Raw genomic sequence first — 22,120 nt, forward strand, 5'->3', positions numbered from 1 at the left:
TTTATTCGCCGATGATGTCACGTTATCCTGCCCACTATTTTCAGCACTGCATGTTCAAAATACTTAAACCAATAACTTTGTGTTTAAAGCGCCATTTTGAAACCTAGGTATTGTAAACGGATTGGTACAGAGCAAAGGATACCCACGGAGTGGGTTTGGAAAACAATTAAATTTGCAGACAAGATTTCTGATATACGGTAGAGATACGTTAATGAAATGCTATTGATAAAAAGCGTATTTGGGGAAGTTAGTTAGTAACAGGCATAGAAAATATTTACTTACAGTGGCCCTTTAAGCTAATGACAGCAGCACACAGAAAATAAACCATCTTTATTTCTCAAAAACGGCACCATTATACTCCCAATGGCTGGGGCACTCACCACCTCCTAGACCCAGACAATACAGAGAAATAGAGTCTTCTACGACAGCCAGCTCGGTCAGGAAAGAGGAAAAAAAAATAAGACCACTACCGGTCACACGGTGCGCAAGGCAGGACCACTCCTGCTATGAGAAAAAGTGCGCCAAACTACAAGCTGCGCAGCACTCAAAAGTGAAAGTAAAAACCTGTGCGTTCCAGCCACATAACAAACAAACAGTCTATGAGCCCAATAAATCTCACACATAAAGAAGCATAAAATCAAAGCATCACATTTGATTCATCCCCACTGTTCAATAATCCCCCTCAGGAGATATTAACCCATGATTTTATTAAGATAAAAGGAGCCACTGTGACCCTGTCTTCTAGTGTTTTCAACATATTTAAAAATTGAAACGATCTTACCAGAATCCATGCTGTGGAACAAAAACACAGCCTCTCAAGTGTGACAGTCTTGTAGCATCGCTCCCGACATCGACTTGAGAGAGAAAACAAGCAGGCAGTGAAACTCATCAACACTGATTGCTTAGGAGCTGTTAGCAGGCAGTCTGGATGGGTTCACAGAAAGACTCTCCCTGCATCTCCAGACTCTAACTTTCGTCAATGCTCTCACTGAGAGGCTGACAAGACTACTAAAAACTCTAGTCCCAAATTGAAGGGCAGACACCTGTGACGAAAGGCAAAGAATGACTGGGGGATGGGAGAAGTGGTACTTAAGCCTTTGGCTGGGGTGATTTTGCCTCCTCCTGGAGGCCAGGTTCAGTATTTCCCAACAGTAAGGAATGATGCCGTGGACTCTCCTTGTATTAAGAAGTAAAAGTTAATATTGCCAAAGATCAAACTATACTAACAAACATTAAGAATGTCTTTAAAAAACTGCAAACGAAGGGGACCTCAAATGCAGGAGGTAACATCTGATGGACAATAAATACAAATTGGCATATTCTAGTCATGACATATTAACCATTTTTAACAAGTAATTCTGATTGTTTATATATTTTTAACTTTTTCTGTTCAAAGTATCTGTTAAAATGCTTAATAAAAACCTACTCTAGACACAAAAATTATTTCCAGAGAATGAAAGATGAGAAAATATTTTTTAAAGTTAAAAAAAAAAAAAAGACTAAAAGGAGAAACTAAGCACCTCCTAATGAAAGGTTAGCCATATAAATAAGTAGTGGTGCATATATAATATAAAATATATATATATATATATATATATATATATATAAAATTCTTCCCAGAGGGGTTCATGTTTTACCTGCATATATGCAGACAAAAGAGCCCTTAGCTATGTCGTCCAAGCAGCGGATTCCCCAGCCCTTGTTCTGAGTCTTGAAGAGTTGCAGACGCACTTGCAGCCCGTGCTGAACCAGGCGGTTGACGCACATATTTACATTGCATTTACACCGTTTGTTGCATTCGTATACTCTGCAATAGGAAAATGGATAAGTGCAAGGATAGACAGTTTATTATGATGATTTAAAAGACAGGTTAGAAACCTCTCTCTCCTTCTGTCTGAAGAACTGTTTAAGGCCGATTATATCCAGAACAAGATGGAACATACAGAAGTGTAGGGAACCTGATGAAAATTATCCAGGGGTATGAGCCATAAAACAAAAATATGGTGGTGTGGCTAGATATGTGCCAAGGCTTGAAAAAAAATGTAAAGAAGCTCTTATGACCATCTTATTTCTGAGAAAAACACTGAAATAATTGTGTACTTTTAGATATAAATTGTGTAGAAAATTCAAGATGTCAGATAAAGAGGCACTGTGTGAAGTCATTGAATTAAAGACAGTTTACCAGATTCTGCATTAGGCTGAATTAGTTGACTTTTTCTAAAGCCTAAACCTTATTTTTTAAAGGGATATTAAACCCAAAAAACATTTTGCGACTCCGACAGAGCATACCATTTTAAAAAAAAGTTTTCAGTTCAACTCTTATCAAATTTGCTTCATACCCATGATATTCTTTGTTGAAGAGATACCTAGGTAGGCATCTGTAGCACTACATGACAGGAAATAGTACAGCCATCTAGTGCTCTTGCAAATGGATAATATTCTTTCAAAACTGCTGCAATATAGTGCTTCAGAAACGGACAGGCTCCTAAAGCTTACATCCCTGCTTTTCAACAAACAAACAAAATATACCAATAGACAAAGCAAAATTAATCATAGAATTAAAAAGTTGTTTAAAATTGTATGCTCTATTTGAATCATGACATTTTGGATTTCATATCCATTTAACCCTTTCACGCAGCTTACAAGACATGAAAAATGCTGCATAGCTCTCCCATACCAGGTTTTATTGATGTTTGTCTAACATGCTCTTATGTTGTTCCCCTACTGTAACCAGAGCAGCTTATTATATTTCTGTGCGTATTACACACTTTTTTCTTTTGACATGCAGATAACATATGCATTTTAGAGTGTGAAATATATGAAATGGTCCTGTTTCCTCAATACTGTTGTATGCATAGGCAAGGTTCATTGTTTGGTAGCCACAGGTTACTACTATCCTCATTTTTTGGAGTTTCATGTATAGAGAACTTTGCTTAGCAAACTGAATAATATCTAAATGGAGCTATTTAGACATATTGCAGACTGCAGCATTAAGTGCTTTTTGCAGCACGAACAGATATATGACGTGTATTCAGCAATTTGTTTGCTAAATGAGTATTGAATATGGCCACGAGTAACAGCAATCGTCTCTTTTCAACTCACCATCAATTTATGTGATAGTGCAAGATCTGTGCAAATATATTTGGCCCCGAAAAGAGCTGAATGCCGCAACCCGTGGAAATATTCGGCATTCGTTTACTTTTACGTTTGAATAAGATGAGTTAGGCAACATATTTGTATACTGAGATTCTGTAGTGGGATTTTTTTTTAAGTGTAAGCAAATTCTTTCTTCGCAACTTTCATCAACCAGTGACATAGTGATAATTTCCTAGGACCACAAATACATTTAGCTTTTTATTTTTATTTTACTTACCCTGTGGGAAGACATTCATCCAGCCGTTTATGCTGGTAGCCAGCTGATGTAATTGTCTGGGCACCTGGTGTGCAAGCAGTAGCCTGAATTGTTAACTGGTGACATGCACACTTGGATCTAAAGGAGAGAGATAAAGCTCCATTCACTTTGCAGGTTATGGATATCTGGTTTGTTTGCTCCTCACATCTTTACTTACTTTGTTAAACTGAGGTCATTTCACATAACATCTAACAGTAATTAAATACTCCTCAATGTAAGACAGTTAGCAAAACAGAATCAGAACAGTTTTGCATATACATGCAGCATTAAGGATTATAGAATTTACTAGAGGGTTGATTGTCAATCATGTTAAGGCGTCACTTAAAGTGAATGTAAATTTTTATGCTAATGTGCTCGGTTTTTAAAAATTCAATTAAAAACAGGGGCACTTTAATTCATCAAAATTTACATTTCACTCCTGTTGTGAAAAAAAACAAACAAAAAAAAAACTTACCTTTTAACCTCGACAGCAGCTCCAGCTTCCTCCACCCGTCGCAAAGCCTCTTCCTGGGTCTAAAATGAGGAATCCGGCTTCCTCCAATCATGGCGTTGAATCAGACACGGATTCCCCGGGGGGAAGCTGTGATTGGAGGATGACCTAAGCATAATTTCTGACATCAGAAATGGCTTGCGACGACCGGAGGATTAAAAGGTAAGTTTTTTTTTCACATCAGGAGTGAAATGTAAATTTTGATGAATTAAAGTGCCCCTGTTTTTAATCAAATTTTTAAAAAACCGGGCACTTTAGCATCAAAATTTACATTCTCTTTAAATCTCAAGAGTAAAAAAAATAAAAAATAAATATGTATATGTATATAATATATATATATATATAATTTATTCTTACCTGATAAATTATTTTCTTTCTTAGTAGTGAGAGTGCACAAAAACAATTTATGTAAGAACTTACCTGATAAATTCATTTCTTTCATATTAGCAAGAGTCCATGAGCTAGTGACGTATGGGATATACATTCCTACCAGGAGGGGCAAAGTTTCCCAAACCTCAAAATGCCTATAAATACACCCCTCACCACACCCACAAATCAGTTTAACGCATAGCCAAGAAGTGGGGTGATAAGACAAAAGTGAATAATTGTGAAGTGAAGAATTGGAATAATTGTGCTTTATACAAAAAAATCATAACCACCACAAAAAAGGGTGGGCCTCATGGACTCTTGCTAATATGAAAGAAATGAATTTATCAGGTAAGTTCTTACCTAAATTATGTTTTCTTTCATGTAATTAGCAAGAGTCCATGAGCTAGTGACGTATGGGATAATGAATACCCAAGATGTGGATCTTCCACGCAAGAGTCACTAGAGAGGGAGGGATAAAATAAAGACAGCCAATTCCGCTGAAAATAATCCACACCAAAAATAAAGTTTAAATCTTATAATGAAAAAAACTGAAATTATAAGCAGAAGAATCAAACTGAAACAGCTGCCTGAAGTACTTTTCTACCAAAAACTGCTTCAGAAGAAGAAAATACATCAAAATGGTAGAATTTAGTAAAAGTATGCAAAGAAGACCAAGTTGCTGCTTTGCAAATCTGATCAACCGAAGCTTTATTCCTAAACGCCCAGGAAGTAGAAACTGACCTAGTAGAATGAGCTGTAATCCTTTGAGGCGGAGCTTTACCCGACTCGACATAAGCATGATGAATCAAAGATTTTAACCAAGACGCCAAAGAAATGGCAGAGGCCTTCTGACCTTTCCTAGAACCGGAAAAGATAACAAATAGACTAGAAGTCTTTCTGAAATTTTTAGTAGCTTCAACATAATATTTCAAAGCACTAACTACATCCAAAGAATGCAACGATCTTTCCTTAGAATTCTTAGGATTAGGACACAATGAAGGAACCACAATTTCTCTACTAATGTCGTTAGAATTCACAACCTTAGGTAAAAATTTAAAAGAAGTTCGCAACACCGCCTTATCCTGATGAAAAATCAGAAAAGGAGACTCACAAGAAAGAGCAGATAATTCAGAAACTCTTCTAGCAGAAGAGATAGCCAAAAGAAACAAAACTTTCCAAGAAAGTAATTTAAATGTCCAGCGAATGCATAGGTTCAAACGGAGGAGCTTGAAGAGCCCCCAGAACCAAATTCAAACTCCAAGGAGGAGAAATTGACTTAATAACAGGTTTGATACGAACCAAAGCTTGTACAAAACAATGAATATCAGGAAGACTAGCAATCTTTCTGTGAAAAAGAACAGAAAGAGCAGAGATTTGTCCTTTCAAGGAACTTGCAGACAAACCTTTATCCAAACCATCCTGAAGAAACTGTAAAATTCTAGGAATTCTAAAAGAATGCCAAGAAAAATGATGAGAAAGACACCAAGAAATGTAAATCTTCCAGACTCGATAATATATCTTCCTAGATACAGATTTACGAGCCTGTAACATAGTATTAATCACAGAGTCAGAGAAACCTCTATGACTGAGAATCAAGCGTTCAATCTCCATACCTTCAAATTTAAGGATTTGAGATCCTGATGGAAAAAAGGACCTTGCGATAGAAGGTCTGGTCTTAACGGAAGTGTCCACGGTTGGCAAGTGGCCATCCGGACAAGATCCGCATACCAAAACCTGTGAGGCAATGCTGGAGCCACCAGCAGAACAAACGAGCACTCCTTTAGAATCTTGGAAATTACTCTTGGAATAAGAACTAGAGGCGGAAAGATATAGGCAGGATGATACTTCCAAGGAAGTGACAATGCATCCACTGCCTCCGCCTGAGGATCCCTGGATCTGGACAGATACCTGGGAAGCTTCTTGTTTAGATGAGAAGCCATCAGATCTATTTCTGGAAGTCCCCACATTTGAACAATCTGAAGAAATACCTCTGGGTGAAGAGACCATTCGCCCGGATGTAACGTTTGGCGACTGAGATAATCCGCTTCCCAATTGTCTATACCTGGGATATGAACCTCAGAAATTAGACAGGAGCTGGATTCCGCCCATACCAGTATTCGAGATACTTCTTTCATAGCCAGAGGACTGTGAGTCCCTCCTTGATGATTGACATATGCCACAGTTGTGACATTGTCCGTCTGAAAACAAATGAATGACTCTCTCTTTAGAAGAGGCCATGACTGAAGAGCTCTGAAAATTGCACGGAGTTCCAAAATATTGATTGGTAATCTCACCTCCTGAGATTCCCAAACCCCTTGTGCTGTCAGAGACCACCAAACAGCTCCCCAACCTGTCAGACTTGCATCTGTTGAAATTACAGTCCAGGTTGGAAGAACAAAAGAAGCCCCCTGAACTAAACGATGGTGGTTAGTCCACCACGTCAGAGAGTGTCGTACAATCGGTTTTAAAGATATTAATTGAGATATCTTTGTATAATCCCTGCACCACTGGTTCAGCATACAAAGCTGAAGAGGTCGCATGTGAAAACGAGCAAAGGGGATCGCGTCCGATGCAGCAGTCATAAGACCTAGAATTTCCATGCATAAGGCTACCGAAGGGAATGATTGAGACTGAAGGTTTCGACAAGCTGAAACCAATTTTAGATGTCTCTTGTCTGTCAGAGACAGAGTCATGGACACTGAATCTATCTGGAAACCTAAAAAGGTTACCCTTGTCTGAGGAATCAATGAACTTTTTGGTAAATTGATCCTGCAACCATGTTTTCGAAGAAACAATACAAGTCGATTCGTATGAGATTCTGCTAAATGAGAAGACTGAGCAAGTACCAAGATATCGTCCAAATAAGGAAATACCACAATACCCTGTTCTCTGATTACAGACAGAAGGGCACCGAGAACCTTTGTAAAAATCCTTGGAGCTGTTGCTAGGCCAAACGGCAGAGCCACAAACTGGTAATGCTTGTCTAGGAAAGAGAATCTCAGAAACGGATAGTGATCTGGATGAATCGGAATATGCAGATATGCATCCGGTAAATCTATTGTGGACATATAATGCCCTTGCTGAACAAAAGGCAGAATAGTCCTTATAGTTACCATTTTGAATGTTGGTATCCTTACATAATGATTCAATATTTTTAAATCCAGAACTGGTCTGAAGGAATTCTCCTTCTTTGGTACAATGAAGAGATTTGAGTAAAACCCCAGCCCCTGTTCCAGAACTGGAACTGGCATAATTACTCCAGCCAACTCTAGATCTGAAACACATTTCAGAAATGCTTGAGCCTTCACTGGATTTACTGGGACACAGGAAAGAAAAAATCTTCTTGCAGGAGGCCTTATCTTGAAGCCTATTCTGTACCCTTCTGAAACAATGTTCTGAATCCAAAGATTGTGAATTGAATTGATCCAAATTTCTTTGAAAAATCGTAATCTGCCCCCTACCAGCTGGGCTGGAATGAGGGCCGTACCTTCATGTTGACTTGGGAGCTGGCTTTGGCTTTCTAAAAGGCTTGGATTTATTCCAGACTGGAGATGGTTTCCAAACTGATACCGCTCCTGTAGGGGAAGGATCAGGCTTTTGTTCCTTATTGTGACGAAAGGAACGAAAACGATTATTAGACCTAAATTTACCTTTAGATTTTTTATCCTGTGGTAAAAAAGTTCCTTTCCCCCCAGTAACAGTTGAAATAATAGAATCCAACTGTGAACCAAATAATTTATTACCCTGGAAAGAAAGGGAAAGCAAAGTTGACTTAGAAGACATATCAGCATTCCAAGTTTTAAGCCATAAAGCTCTTCTAGCTAAAATAGCTAGAGACATATACCTGACATCAACCCTAATGATATCAAAGATGGCATCACAAATAAAATTATTAGCATGTTGAAGAAGATTAACAATGCTATGAGAATTATGATCTGATACTTGTTGCGCTAAAGCTTCTAACCAAAAAGTTGAAGCTGCAGCAACATCCGCTAAAGATATAGCAGGTCTAAGAAGATTACCTGAACATAAGTAAGCTTTTCTTAGAAAGGATTCAATTTTCCTATCTAAAGGATCCTTAAAGGAAGTACTATCTGCCGTAGGAATAGTAGTACGTTTAGCAAGAGTAGAGATAGCCCCATCAACCTTAGGGATTTTGTCCCAAAACTCTAATCTGTCAGATGGCACTGGATATAAATGCTTAAAACGTTTAGAAGGAGTAAATGAATTACCCAAATTATTCCATTCCCTGGAAATTACTTCAGAAATAGCATCAGGGACAGGAAAAACTTCTGGAATAACTACAGGAGATTTAAAAACCTTATTTAAACGTTTAGATTTAGTATCAAGAGGACCAGAATCCTCTATTTCTAATGCAATTAAGACTTCTTTAAGTAAAGAACGAATAAATTCCATTTTGAATAAATATGAAGATTTATCAGCATCAACCTCTGAAACAGAATCCTCTGAACCAGAGGAATCATTATCAGAATCAGAATGATGATGTTCATTTAAAAATTCATCTGAAAAATGAGAAGTTTTAAAAGACCTTTTACGTTTACTAGAAGGAGGAATAACAGACATAGCCTTCTTAATGGATTTAGAAACAAAATCTCTTATGTTAACAGGAACACTCTGATATTAGATGTTGATGGAACAACAACACGTAATGTAACATTACTAAAGGAAATATTATCTGCATTAACAAGTTTGTCATGACATTCATTACAAACAACAGCTGGAGGAACAGATACCACAAGTTTACAGCAAATACACTTAACTTTGGTAGATTCAGCATCAGGCAGCGATTTTCCAGAAGTATCTTCTGATTCAGGGTCAATCTGAGACATCTTGCAATATGTAATAGAAAAAACAACATATAAAGCAAAATTGATCAAATTCCTTAAATGACAGTTTCAGGAATGGGAAAAAATGCCAGTGAACAAGCTTCTAGCAACCAGAAGCAAATAAACAATGAGACTTAAATAATGTGGAGACAATAATGACACCCATATTTTTTTGCACCAAAAAAGACGCCCACATTATTTGGCGCCTAAATGCTTTTAGCGCCAAAAATGACGCCACATCCGGCAACGCCGACACTTTTGGCGCAAAAAAAACGTCAAAAATGACGCAACTTCCGGCGACAAGTATGACGCCGGAAATAACAAAGAACATTTTTTGCGCCAAAAAAGTCCGCGCCAAGAATGACGCAATAAAATGAAGCATTTTCAGCCCCCGCGAGCCTAACAGCCCACAGGGAAAAAAGTCAAATTTTAAGGTAAGAAAAAAATGATCATTCAAATGCATTATCCCAATAATGAAACTGACTGTCTGAAATAAGGAATATTGAACATCCTGAATCAAGGCAAATAAATGTTTAAACACAAATATTTAGAACTTTATATAAAAGTGCCCAACCATAGCTTAGAGTGTCACAGAAAATAAGACTTACTTACCCCAGGACACTCATCTACATGTAGTAGAAAGCCAAACCAGTACTGAAACGAGAATCAGTAGAGGTAAGGGTATATATAAGAGTATATCGTCGATCTGAAAAGGGAGGTAAGAGATGAATCTCTACGACCGATAACAGAGAACCTATGAAATAGACCCCATAGAAGGAGATCATTGAATTCAAATAGGCAATACTCTCTTCACATCCCTCTGACATTCACTGCACGCTGAGAGGAAAACCGGGCTCCAACCTGCTGCAGAGCGCATATCAACAAAGAATCTAGCACAAACTTACTTCACCACCTCCACGGGAGGCAAAGTTTGTAAAAACTGATTTGTGGGTGTGGTGAGGGGTGTATTTAGAGGCATTTTGAGGTTTGGGAAACTTTGCCCCTCCTGGTAGGAATGTATATCCCATACGTCACTAGCCCATGGACTCTTGCTAATTACATGAAAGAAAACAAAATTTATGCTTACCTTTAAGCTTTGACACGTTGAGTCCACGGATCATAATTACTGTTGGGAATATCCTACCTGGCCAGCAAAAGGCGGCAAAGAGCAGCACAGCAAAGCTGTTAAATATCACTTCCTTACCCACAAACCCCAGTCATTCGACCAAAGGGAAAGGAGAAAGGAAGTAACATAAGGTGCAGAGGTGCTAGAGGTTTATAGAAAAATAAACTGTCTAAAAAATACAGGGCGAGCTGTGGACTCACTGTGTCAATAAAGAAAGAAATTTATCAGGTAAGCATAAATTTTGAGTTCTTTCTAATGACACAGTGAGTCTACGGATCAACATAATTACTGTTGGGAACCAATACCCAAGCCAGAGGACAGGGATGATAAGGGAGGGACAAGACCGTTAACCTAAACGGAAGGCACCACTGCTTGAAGAACCATTCTCCCAAAAGAAGCCTCAGCCGAAGCAAAAGTATCAAACTTATACAATTTAGAAAAAGTGTGTAAAGATAACCAAGTGGCAGCTTTGCAAATCTGTTCCACAGAAGCTTCATTTTTGAAGGCCCAAGAAGAAGAAACAGCCCTTGTGGAATGAGCCGTGATTTTCTCAGGAGGCTGCTGTCCAGCAGTCTCATATGCCAGACGAATAAGAAGAAAGAAAAAGAAAGAAGTAGCCGTAGCTTTCTGACCCTTGCTCTTCCCAGAAAAAAACAACAAAGAAAAAGACTGGCGAAAATCCTTAGTTGCCTGCAAATAATATTTCAACGCACGAACCACATCCAGGTTGTGCAACAAACGCTCCTTATGAGAAGAAGGATTAGGACACAAAGAAGGAACATAATTTCTTGATTATTAATCCTATCCAAAACCACTTTGGGAAGGAAACCTAAGGCAGTACGCAGGACCACCTTATCAGAATGAAAAATAAGGTAAGGAGATTCACACTGCAGTGCTGAAAGATCCAAAACTCTTCGAGCTGAAGAGATAGCAACCAAAAACAAAACCTTCCAAGATAACATTTTAATATCCAAAGAATGCATAGGCTCAAACGGAGCCTGTTGAAGAACTCTAAGAACCAAATTAAGACTCCAAGGAAGAGTAGCAAACTTAAACATAGGACGGATTCTAACCAAGGCCTGACAAAAAGACTGAAACATCTGGCACATCCGCCAGATGCTTGTGCAACAAAATAGATAAAGCAGATATTTGACCTTTCAAGGTACTTGCAGATAAACCCTTCTCCAGACCCTCCTAGAGAAAAGACAAAATCTTAGGAATCCTAACCAAGACAGATATTTAGGCCATATCTTATAATAAATCCTTCTAGTCATAGGCTTACGAGCCTGAATCAGTCTCAATAACTGACTCAGAAAACCCACGCTTAGATAATATCAAACGTTCAATCTCCAAGCAGTCAGCTTCAGAGAAACGAGGTTTGGATGAAGGAAGGGCCCCTGAAGTAGAAGGTCCTTCCTCAATGGAAGTCTCCAAGGTGGGAGAGATTCACATCTCCACCAGATCTGCATACCAAATCCTGCGAGGCCACGCCGGTGCAATGCGGACCACCGACGCCCTCTCCTGTCTGATCCGAGCAATTACTTGAGGAAGAAGAGCAAACTGAGGAAACACATATGCCAGATTGATCTCCCAAGGAACTGCCAGAGCATCTATCAATACAGCCTGAGGATCCCTCAACCTGGACCCGTACCTCGGCAGTTTGGAATTTTCAACCTGGACCCGTACCTCGGGAGTTTGGAATTTTGACGCTATACCATGAGATCCAACTCTGGATGTCCCCACCTAAGAATCAAGGAGGAAAACACCTCCGGATGAAGTTCCCACTCCCCTGGATGATAAGACTGTCTGCTCAGAAAATCCGCCTCCCAATTGTCCACCCTGGGAATGTGGATCGCAGATAGACAACAGTTGTGAGTCTCCGCCTACTGAATAATCCTGGCTACCTCTGTCATGGCCAAGGAACGCCGAGTTCCTCAGTGATGATTGTTGTAAGCCACTGACGTTATATTGTCTGACTGAAATCTGATAAACTGGGCTGAAGATTGCCCTCAACTCTAGAATATTTATGGGAAGAATTGACTCTTCCCGAGTCCATAGACCCTGAGCCTTCAATGAGCCCCAGACAGCTCCCCATCCCAGCAGACTGACATCCATGGTCACGATCACCCAGGTAGGTCTGCGAAAGCAGGTTCCCTGAGAGAGAAGATTTTGAGACCCACCACGGAAGAGAATCTCTTGTCGCCTGATCAAGAACAATTCGAGGAGACAGATCTGCATAATCCCCGTTCCATTGACCGAGCCTGCATAACTGCAGAGGCCTATGATGGAATCGAGCAAACAAAATGATGTCCATAGCTGACACCATCAGACCAATTACCTCCATGCACTGAGCCACTGACGGCCGAGTAGAAGACTGAAGGGCAAAACATGAGTTGAAGATCTTTGTTCTTCTGAACTCTGTCAAAAAGATCTTCATCTCTATAGAATCTATAATGGTTCCCAAGAATACTATCCTTGTAGCTGGAACCAAGGAACTTTTTCCTAAATTCACCTTCCATCCGTGGGAGCGCAGAAAAGACAACAACTACTCCATGTGGGAGCTTGCTTGTTGAAAAGATGACGCTGAACCAGAATATCATCCAGATAAGGCGCCACTGCAACACCCCGCAACCTGAGCACTGCCAACAACGTTCCCAGGACCTTCGAAAAATTCTGGGAGCCGTTGCAAGACCACTATAGATATTCAAAATAATAGAAAATAGAATGTAGATATATTGTAGTAACTTGAATAAATAATCAAGGACTTTACATATATATCACTATTTATCGACCCTTATAGAAACCTATTTTATACTCTATTCATTCAAGACACTTCAAGGGTATTTAAAGAAAACAGTGCCAATCAATGTTAGCATTGAGTCCATTTGGTGGAAAAGTCCCTAATCTAAACATCCATTGTGCTTTGATCTAGAGTAGTATTTTACCCCTGTCCCCTCCTCTCTTCATGGGTGGGACATGATTTATTTGAGTAAGTGGTGAACGCCCCAAAACATCACAATAAAGTTTTGAGTGAGTGCAAGTTGTTTGTGGACTATATTAATTGAATACTGCAACCTGGTAATGAGCTAAACGGTCAGAGAGTGTGCAATTACTATTGTGTGTGCATCTTTCTCTCCACACACATATATATATATATATATATATATATATATATATATATACACATATATACACATACACACACACACACACCAGTATATATATATATATATATATATATATATATATATATATATATATATATTTAAAAATATAGGGAAAGCAAAAGGGAAAAACATAATTTATGTAAGAACTTACCTGATAAATTCATTTCTTTCATATTAGCAAGAGTCCATGAGCTAGTGACGTATGGGATATACATTCCTACCAGGAGGGGCAAAGTTTCCCAAACCTCAAAATGCCTATAAATACACCCCTCACCACACCCACAATTCAGTTTAACGAATAGCCAAGAAGTGGGGTGATAAGAAAGGACCGAAAGCATCAAAATAAAGAATTGGAATAATTGTGCTTTATACAAAAAAATCATAACCACCACAAAAAGGGTGGGCCTCATGGACTCTTGCTAATATGAAAGAAATGAATCAGATAAGTTCTTACATAAATTATGTTTTCTTTCATGTAATTAGCAAGAGTCCATGAGCTAGTGACGTATGGGATAGTAGATACCTAAGATGTGGAACTTCCACGCAAGAGTCACTAGAGAGAGAGGGATAAAATAAAGACAGCCAATTCCGCTGAAAAATAATCCACAACCCAAAACAAATGTTTTAATCTTAATAATGAAAAAAACTGAAATTATAAGCAGAAGAATCAAACTGAAACAGCTGCCTGAAGTACTTTTCTACCAAAAACTGCTTCATAAGAAGAGAGAACATCAAAATGGTTGAATTTAGTAAAAGTATGCAAAGAAGACCAAGTTGCTGCTTTGCAAATCTGTTCAACAGAAGCTTCATTCCTAAACGCCCAGGAAGTAGAAACTGACCTAGTAGAATGAGCCGTAATCCTTTGAGGCGGAGATTTACCCGACTCCACATAAGCATGATGAATCAAAGACTTTAACCAAGACGCCAAAGAAATGGCAGAAGCTTTCTGACCTTTCCTGGAACCAGAAAAGATAACAAAGAGACTAGAAGTCTTTCTAAAATCTTTAGTAGCTTCAACATAATATTTTAGAGCTCTTACTACATCCAAAGAATGTAAAGATCTCTCCAGAGAATTCGGACACAATGAAGGGACAACAATTTCTCTACTAATGTTGTTAGAATTCACAACCTTAGGTAAAAATTGAAATGAAGTCCGCAACACCGCCTTATCCTGATGAAAAATCAGAAAAGGAGATTCACAAGAAAGAGCAGATAACTCAGAAACTCTTCTAGCAGAAGAGATGGCCAAAAGGAACAAAACTTTCCAAGAAAGTAATTTAATATCCAGAGAATGCATAGGTTCAAACGGAGGAGCTTGTAAAGCCCTCAGAACCAAATTAAGACACAAAGGAGGAGATATTGACTTAATGACAGGTTTGATACGAACCAAAGCCTGTACAAAACAATGAATATCAGGAAGATTAGCAATCTTTCTGTGAAAAAGAACAGAAAGAGCAGAGATTTGTCCTTTCAAGGAACTTGCAGACAAACCTTTATCCAAACCATCCTGAAGAAACTGTAAAATTCTAGGAATTCGAAAAGAATGCCAGGAGAATTTATGAGAAGAACACCAAGAAATGTAAGTTTTCCAGACTTGATAATAAATCTTCCTAGACACAGATTTACGAGCCTGTAACATAGTATTAATTACTGAGTCAGTGAAACCTCTATGACTAAGAATCAAGAGTTCAATTTCCATACCTTCAAATTTAATGATTTGAGATCCTGATGGAAAAAAGGGCCTTGAGATAGAAGGTCTGGTCTTAACGTAAGTGTCCAAGGTTGGCAACTGGCCATCCGAATGAGATCCGCATACCAAAACCTGTGAGGCCATGCTGGAGCCACCAGCAGTACAAACGAACGTTCCATTAGAATTTTGGAAATCACTTTTGGAAGAAGAACTAGAGGCGGAAAGATATAGGCAGGATGATAAGTCCAAGGAAGCGACAACGCGTCCACTGCTTCCGCCTGAGGATCCCTGGATCTGGACAGATACCTGGGAAGTTTCTTGTTTAGATGAGAGGCCATCAGATCTATTTCTGGAAGTCCCCAGATTTGAACAATCTGAAGAAATACCTCTGGGTGAAGAGACCATTCGCACGGATGTAACGTCTGGCGACTGAGATAATCCGCTTCCCAATTGTCTACACCTGGAATGTGAACCGCAGAGATTAGACAGGAGCTGGATTCCGCCCATACAAGTATCCGAGATACTTCTTTCATAGCCAGAAGACTGAGTCCCCCCTTGATGATTGACATATGCCACGGTTGTGACATTGTCCGTCTGAAAACAAATGAACGATTCTCTCTTCAGAAGAGGCCACGATTGAAGAGCTCTGAAAATCGCACGGAGTTCCAAAATGTTGATGGGTAATCTCGCCTCCCGAGATTCCCAAAGCCCCTGCGCTGTCAGAGACGCCCATACAGCTCCCCAACCTGTCAGACTCGCATCTGTTGAGATCACAGTCCAGGTTGGAAGAACAAAAGAAGCCCCTTGAACTAAACGATGGTGATCTGTCCACCACGTCAGAGTGTCGTACAATCGGATTTAAAGATATTAACTGTGATATCTTTGTATAATCCCTGCACCACTGGTTCAGCATACAAAGCTGAAGAGGTCGCATGTGAAAACGAGCAAAGGGGATCGCGTCCGATGCAGCAGTCATAAGACCTAGAATTTCCATGCTAAGGCTACCGAAGGGAATGATTGAGACTGAAGGTTTCGACAAGCTGAAACCAATTTCAGACGTCTCTTGTCCGTCAGAGACAAAGTCATGGACACTGAATCTATTTGGAAACCTAAAAAGGTTACCCTTGTCTGAGGAATCAATGAACTCTTTGGTAAATTGATCCTCCAACCATGTTCTTGAAGAAATAACACAAGTCGATTCGTATGAAATTCTGCTAAATGTGAAGACTGAGCAAGTACCAAGATATCGTCCAAATAAGGAAATACCACAATACCCTGTTCTCTGATTACAGATAGCAGGGCACCAAGAACCTTTGAAAAAATCCTTGGAGCTGTTGCTAGGCCGAACGGCAGAGCCACAAATTGGTAATGCTGGTCTAGAAAAGAGAATCTCAGAAACTGATAATGATCTGGATGAATCGGAATATGCAGATATGCATCCTGTAAATCTATTGTGGACATATAATGCCCTTGCTGAACAAAAGGCAGAATAGTCCTTATAGTTACCATTTTGAATGTTGGTATCCTTACATAACGATTCAATATTTTTAAATCCAGAACTGGTCTGAAGGAATTCTCCTTCTTTGGTACAATGAATAGATTCCAGACCCTGTTCCAGAACTGGAACTGGCACAATTACTCCAGCCAACTCTAGATCTGAAACACATTTCAGAAATGCTTGAGCCTTCACTGGATTTATTGGAATGCGAGAAAGAAAAAATCTTCTTGCAGGAGGCCTTACCTTGAAACCTATTCTGTACCCTTGTGAAACAATGTTCTGAATCCAAAGACTGTGAATCGAATTGATCCAAATTTCTTTGAAAAATCGTAATCTGCCCCCTACCAGCTGTGCTGGAATGAGGGCCGCACCTTCATGTGGACTTGGGAGCTGGCTTTTGCTTTCTAAAAGGCTTGGATTTGTTCCAGACTGGAGAAGGTTTCCAAACAGAAACTGTTCCTTTAGGGGAAGGATCAGGCTTCTGTTCCTTATTGTGACGAAACGAACGAAAACGATTAGCAGCCCTATATTTACCTTTAGATTTTTTATCCTGAGGTAAAAAAGTTCCTTTCCCCCCCAGTAATAGTTGAAATAATAGAATCCAACTGGGAACCAAACAATTTATTACCTTGAAAAGACAGGGAAAGCAAAGTTGACTTGGAAGACATATCTGCATTCCAAGTTTTAAGCCATAAAGCTCTTCTAGCTAAAATACCTAAAGACATATACCTGACATCAACTCTAATGATATCAAAGATGGCATCACAAATAAAGTTATTAGCATGTTGAAGAAGTTTAACAATGCTATGAGTATTATGATCTGACACCTGTTGTGCCAAAGCCTCCAACCAAAAAGTGGAAGCTGCCGCAACATCAGCCAAAGAAATAGCAGGCCTAAGAAGATTACCTGAACATAAATAAGCTTTCCTTAGAAAGGAATCAATTTTCCTATCTAAAGGATCCTTAAAGGAAGTACTATCTGCCGTAGGAATAGTAGTACGTTTAGCGAGAGTAGAGATAGCCCCATCAACTTTAGGGATTTTGTCCCAAAACTCTAATCTGTCAGATGGCACAGGATAAAATTTCTTAAACCTTTTAGAAGGAGTAAATGAATTACCCAGATTATTCCATTCCCTAGAAAATACTTCAGAAATAGCATCAGGGACAGGAAAAACTTCCGGAATAACTGTAGGAGGTTTAAAAACCGAATTTAAATGCTTAGTAGATTTAGTATCAAGAGGACTAGATTCCTCCATCTCTAATGCGATTAAAACTTCTTTAAGTAAAGAACGAATAAATTCCATTTTAAATAAATATGAAGATTTATCAGTGTCAATATCTGAGACAGAATCCTCTGAACCAGAAAAATCATCATCAGAAACAGACAAATCAGAATGATGATGTTCATTTAAAAATTCATCTGAAAAATGTGAAGTTTTAAAAGACCTTTTACGTTTACTGGAAGGAGGAATAACAGACATAGCCTTCCTAATAGATTTAGAAACAAAATCTCTTATATTAACAGGAACATCCTGAGTATTAGATGTTGATGGAACAGCAACAGGTAATGGTATATTACTAATGGAAATACTATCTGCATTAGCAAGCTTATCTTGACATTCGTCACAAACTACAGCCGGAGGGACAGATACCACAAGTTTACAGCAGATACACTTAACTTTGGTGGAACCAGCATCAGGCAGCATTTTTCCAGAAGTAGCTTCTGATCCAGGGTCAATCTGAGACATCTTGCAATATGTAAGAGAAAAAACAACATATAAAGCAAAATCTATCAAATTCCTTAAAAGGCAGTTTCAGGAATGGGAAAAAATGCCAATGAACAAGCCTCTCATGAGACTTAAATAATGTGAGAAAAAAGGTGGAGACAAAAATGACGCCACATCCGGTGAGGGCGACATTTCTTTCATGTAATTAACAAGAGTCCATGAGCTAGTGACGTATGGGATATACATTCCTACCAGGAGGGGCAAAGTTTCCCAAACCTTAAAATGCCTATAAATACACCCCTCACCACACCCACAAATCAGTTTTACAAACTTTGCCTCCAAGGGAGGTGGTGAAGTAAGTTTGTGCTAGATTCTACGTTGATATGCGCTCCGCAGCAAGTTGGAGCCCGGTTTTCCTCTCAGCGTGCAGTGAATGTCAGAGGGATGTGAGGAGAGTATTGCCTATTGAATGCAGTGATCTCCTTCTACGGGGTCTATTTCATAAGGTTCTCTGTTATCGGTCGTAGAGATTCATCTCTTACCTCCCTTTTCAGATCGACGATATACTCTTATATTTACCATTTCCTCTACTGATTCTCGTTTCAGTACTGGTTTGGCTTTCTACAAACATGTAGATGAGTGTCCTGGGGTAAGTAAGTCTTATTTTCTGTGACACTCTAAGCTATGGTTGGGCACTTTATTTATAAAGTTCTAAATATATGTATTCAAACATTTATTTGCCTTGACTCAGAATGTTCAACTTTCCTTATTTCCAGACAGTCAGTTTCATATTTGGGATTATGCTTTAAATTATCATATTTTTTCTTACCTCAAAAATTTGACTTTTTTCCCTGTGGGCTGTTAGGCTCGCGGGGGCTGAAAATGCTTCATTTTATTGTGTCATTCTTGGCGCGGACTTTTTTGGCGCAAAAATTCTTTTCCGTTTCCGGAGTCATACGTGTCGCCGGAAGTTGCGTCATTTTTGACGTTATTTTGCGCCAAAAATGTCGGCGTTCCGGATGTGGCGTCATTTTTGGCGCCAAAAGCATTTAGGCGCCAAATAATGTGGGCGTCTTATTTGGCGCCAAAAAATATGGGCGTCGCTTTTGTCTCCACATTATTTCAGTCTCATTTTTCATTTGCTTCTGGTTGCTAGAAGCTTGATGTTTGGCATTTTTTTCCCATTCCTGAAACTGTCTTATAAGGAATTTGATCTATTTTGCTTTATATGTTGTTTTTTCTCTTACATATTGCAAGATGTCTCACGTTGCATCTGAGCCAGAAGATACTACAGGAAAACCACTGCCTGCTGGATCTACCAAAGCTAAGTGTATCTGCTGTAAACTTTTGGTAGCTATTCCTCCAGCTGTTGTTTGTAATAATTGTCATGACAAACTTGTTAAAGCAGATAATATTTCCTTTAGTGATGTACCATTGCCTGTTGCAGTTCCCTCAACATCTAAGGTGCAGAATGTTCCTGATAACATAAGAGATTTTGTTTCTGAATCCATAAAGAAGGCTTTGTCTGTTATTTCTCCTTCTAGTAAACGTAAAAAGTCTTTTAAATCTTCTCTCTCTACAGATGAATTTTTAAATGAACACCATCATTCTGATTCTTTGGACTCTTCTGGTTCAGAGGATTCTGTCTCAGAGATTGATGCTGATAAATCTTCATATTTATTTAAGATGGAATTTATTCGCTCTTTACTTAAAGAAGTACTAATTGCTTTAGAAATAGAGGATTCTAGTCCTCTTGATACTAATTCTATACGTTTGGATAAGGTTTTTAAAGCTCCTGCGGTTATTCCAGAAGTCTTTCCTGTTCCTAATGCTATTTCTGCAGTAATTGCTAAGGAATGGGATAAATTGGGTAATTCATTTACTCCTAAACGTTTTAAGCAATTATATCCTGTTCCGCCTGACAGGTTAGAATTTTGGGACAAAATCCCTAAAGTTGATGGGGCCATTTCTACCCTTGCTAAACGTACTACCATTCCTACGTCAGATGGTACCTCGTTTAAAGATCCTTTAGATAGAAAAATTGAATCTTTTCTAAGAAAAGCTTATCTATGTTCAGGTAATCTTCTTAGACCTGCTATATCATTGGCTGATGTTGCTGCAGCTTCAACTTTTTGGTTGGAAACTCTAGCGCAACAAGTAACAAATCGTGATTCTCATGATATTATTATTCTTCTCCAGCATGCTAATAATTTCATCTGTGATGCCATTTTTGATATTATTAGAGTTGATGTTAGATTTATGTCTCTGGCTATCTTAGCCAGAAGAGCTTTATGGCTTAAGACTTGGAATGCTGATATGGCTTCTAAATCAACTCTACTTTCCATTTCTTTCCAGGGAAACAAATTATTTGGTTCTCAGTTGGATTCTATTATTTCAACTGTTACTGGTGGGAAAGGAACTTTTTTACCACAGGATAAAAAGTCTAAAGGTAAAAACAGGGCTAACAATCGTTTTCGTTCCTTTCGTTTCAACAAAGAACAAAAGCCTGATCCTTCGTCCTCAGGAGCAGTTTCAGTTTGGAAACCATCTCCAGTCTGGAATAAATCCAAGCCTGCTAGAAAGGCAAAGCCTGCTTCTAAGTTCACATGAAGGTACGGCCCTCATTCCAGTTCAGCTGGTAGGGGGCAGGTTACGTTTTTTCAAAGAAATTTGGATCAATTCTGTTCACAATCTTTGGATTCAGAACATTGTTTCAGAAGGGTACAGAATTGGTTTCAAGATGAGACCTCCTGCAAAGAGATTTTTTCTTTCCCATGTCCCAGTAAATCCAGTGAAAGCTCAAGCATTTCTGAATTGTGTTTCAGATCTAGAGTTGGCTGGAGTAATTATGCCAGTTCCAGAACAGGGGATGGGGTTTTATTCAAATCTCTTCATTGTACCAAAGAAGGAGAATTCCTTCAGACCAGTTCTGGATCTAAAATTATTGAATTGTTATGTAAGGATACCAACGTTCAAGATGGTAACTGTAAGGACTATATTGCCTTTTGTTCAGCAAGGGAATTATATGTCCACAATAGATTTACAGGATGCATATCTGCATATTCCAATTCATCCAGATCATTATCAGTTCCTGAGATTCTCTTTTCTAGACAAGCATTACCAATTTGTGGCTCTACCGTTTGGCCTTGCTACAGCTCCAAGAATTTTCACAAAGATTCTCGGTGCCCTTCTGTCTGTAATCAGAGAACAGGGTATTGTGGTATTTCCTTATTTGGACGATATCTTGGTACTTGCTCCGTCTTTACATTTAGCAGAGTCTCATACGAATCGACTTGTGTTGTTTCTTCAAGATCATGGTTGGAGGATCAATTTACCAAAAAGTTCTTTGATTCCTCAAACAAGGGTAACCTTTCTGGGTTTCCAGATAGATTCAGTGTCCATGACTTTGTCTTTAACAGACAAGAGACGTCTAAAATTGATTACAGCCTGTCGAAACCTTCAGTCTCAATCATTCCCTTCGGTAGCCTTATGCATGGAAATTCTAGGTCTTATGACTGCTGCATCGGACGCGATCCCCTTTGCTCGTTTTCACATGCGACCTCTTCAGCTCTGTATGCTGAACCAATGGTGCAGGGATTACACGAAGATATATCAATTAATATCTTTAAAACCGATTGTTCGGCACTCTCTAACGTGGTGGACAGATCACCATCGTTTAATTCAGGGGGCTTCTTTTGTTCTTCCGACCTGGACTGTAATTTCAACAGATGCAAGTCTCACAGGTTGGGGAGCTGTGTGGGGATCTCTGACGGCACAAGGAGTTTGGGAATCTC

At 39.0% G+C, this 22,120-nt stretch overlaps 1 protein-coding gene across 1 annotated transcript in view; it reads right to left on the minus strand.

The window, feature by feature from the left end:
• The window catches only part of SETDB1 (SET domain bifurcated histone lysine methyltransferase 1), a 475,933-nt gene that overhangs the window by 342,017 nt on the left and 111,796 nt on the right, over positions 1–22,120 (minus strand). The window contains exons 14-15 of the mRNA XM_053705493.1: positions 3,374–3,490; positions 1,638–1,807 (exon numbers count right to left, since the gene is read on the minus strand). Coding sequence (XP_053561468.1) covers positions 1,638–1,807; positions 3,374–3,490 — 287 coding nt within the window. The remainder of the gene's footprint in view (positions 1–1,637; positions 1,808–3,373; positions 3,491–22,120) is intronic.

Source organism: Bombina bombina, chromosome 1, assembly GCF_027579735.1.
Source record: "Bombina bombina isolate aBomBom1 chromosome 1, aBomBom1.pri, whole genome shotgun sequence".
In the NCBI taxonomy this organism is placed as follows: domain Eukaryota; kingdom Metazoa; phylum Chordata; class Amphibia; order Anura; family Bombinatoridae; genus Bombina; species Bombina bombina.